At 36.2% G+C, this 1,981-nt stretch overlaps 1 protein-coding gene across 3 annotated transcripts in view; it reads left to right on the top strand.

The window, feature by feature from the left end:
• LOC106871749 (myb/SANT-like DNA-binding domain-containing protein 2) overlaps positions 1–1,981 on the top strand; it is a 29,924-nt gene that overhangs the window by 13,421 nt on the left and 14,522 nt on the right. Inside the window, exon 1 of one of the 3 annotated variants that reach the window (XM_014918376.2) lies at positions 133–1,854. The exons of the other annotated variants lie outside the window; for them this stretch is intronic. Coding sequence (XP_014773862.1) covers positions 1,625–1,854 — 230 coding nt within the window. The 5' untranslated portion in view covers positions 133–1,624. Of the gene's footprint in view, positions 1–132; positions 1,855–1,981 lie in introns of those variants that run through there. 3 annotated transcript variants of the gene reach the window in all.

Below are 1,981 nucleotides of genomic sequence, written 5' to 3'. Positions count from 1 at the left end.
TATATATATATATATATATATATATATATATATAAATGTCTGAACGTGTGTATACATCTGTGTGTATGTGTATGTATATATGTATGTGTATGCATGTGTGTATGTGTGTGTATATGTATATACATGTATGTATGTATACAAAAATACGTCTAAGTGTGTGTGTATGCATACATGTGTGAATATATACATGCATGCATGCATACGTACATAATTAATTAATCAAGTGTTATTTTACAACCGGTGCGAGTTGCAATTAAGCAAAAAGTGTTAAGTAATTTCATTTATTCAAATCTGAGCCTGCAAGAGAGTCGCTTCAATCGCTTCTCGTTTCCTTCCTTCTCTGGTCACGCGTAAAACCACCTTTGGGATGCCCAAAACATTAATTCTCCTCACCGTCGTGGCAATTCCCGAATCCACATATTTTCATATTTAGAAAGGTTGTTCGGGAAAGAAAGACGGAAATGAAGAAAGGGACACGTCCTTCGTAAGATCCACTTTTAAAATTACCTTCAATAAAATTGGCCATTACTTAGTCAATTATTAGAAACCGTACCTAAATCTTCCGTTAAATCTCTCTGTACCTCCTTATTTCAGGTAAAGTCATTTTACAGAATGTAGTCTCCTTCATACCTCGGGTGGCGTGGGGAGAAATTGCTGGTCACGCTGTAAATATTTGATGATGATGGTAGTGATGGTGATGGTGATATGGCTGCTCGAAAAGACTTGACCTGTGGCTAAACAACAAGAAAGAAAGTATTACCATTGAAGCGACCAGGATCCGATTAAATCGATCGGAACCTGTCACCAAAATTATCAGCCTTGCTGCTTTGCAATCACCCTCTGCTCGGGGAATATCACATCTTGCATCTCTACTCTATTTAGCTGTTGCTTGTGATAGTGGTACTTACTGATTATTACATAGTAGCAGGGCTACTATATACTTGTCTACTATAATAGCCTTTCTTCCTTCTACTGTAGTAGCAGGGCTACCCCCCCTCGTGTTGAGGTGGCAACTCCCAGCATGCTGCTGTTCTTTCTCTCTGTTTTTGTTATTTTGTTCGTTTCACAAGCTGGTCAGTCGTGCACATGCGCGTGACAGGGAGCTTTTTCGTGGATGCCTCTCTCTCTTTCTCCCTCCTTCTGCCTTTAATTAATATTATTGTTATATATACATGCACACACACACGCTCACACGTATATATATATAGCGTCAATTAATTTGTCTTGGAGAAGATAGTTGATTAGAGAAATATCGTTCTTGCAAACTGAGGTGTCATTTGGCCGTTTATTTGTGTTGTTTTCCCCCACCCCCAAACAGAATTAATTGACTTCTATGAACACAAAAAGAAAAAAATAAATAAAAGAGCGAAATTGATTAAGAAAGCAATAAGAAAACAAAAAAACAAAAATGTTTTAAGTAATCAATTTAGCAATCAATAGCATCAAATAAATCGATTAGGAACGAAAAAATAGTGCATTTATATATAGTTATATATATATATTTAAAGATACTTTAAAAAAATTCTTTGTTTATATATATAACAATATCTAGCTGTCTATCTGTCTGTGTGTGTGTATATATATATATATATTTAAAAAGGAAGTTATTTAAGAAATTTAGACCATGACTCAACGCGGAGTGAATTGGTCGGATAACGAAACGTTGAATCTTATAGACATATGGGGTAATGAAGAGATCCAGACGGATTTGGAGAATAGCATTAGGAATTGGCATGTATACGAATACATCCGACTGAAGCTGTCTGAGAGAGGCATCCAGAGATCCGTGGTCCAAGTGAAAGAGCGTATGAAGACACTGAAGAAGATTTACAAAAGAGGTTACGATTATAACAGGTATGCCATGTAGCTATTTCAGATCCAATACAACCACGAACACCTCCACTCCACTATTGCCAATTAACGCTTTTAATTACTCGCTAATTAAGCTGTGGAAGTGGTGATGATTGATGATGTTTATTTT

This window comes from Octopus bimaculoides, chromosome 26 (genome assembly GCF_001194135.2).
Source record: "Octopus bimaculoides isolate UCB-OBI-ISO-001 chromosome 26, ASM119413v2, whole genome shotgun sequence".
Lineage (NCBI taxonomy): Eukaryota > Metazoa > Mollusca > Cephalopoda > Octopoda > Octopodidae > Octopus > Octopus bimaculoides.
This window is presented reverse-complemented; position numbering and strand designations above follow the sequence as displayed.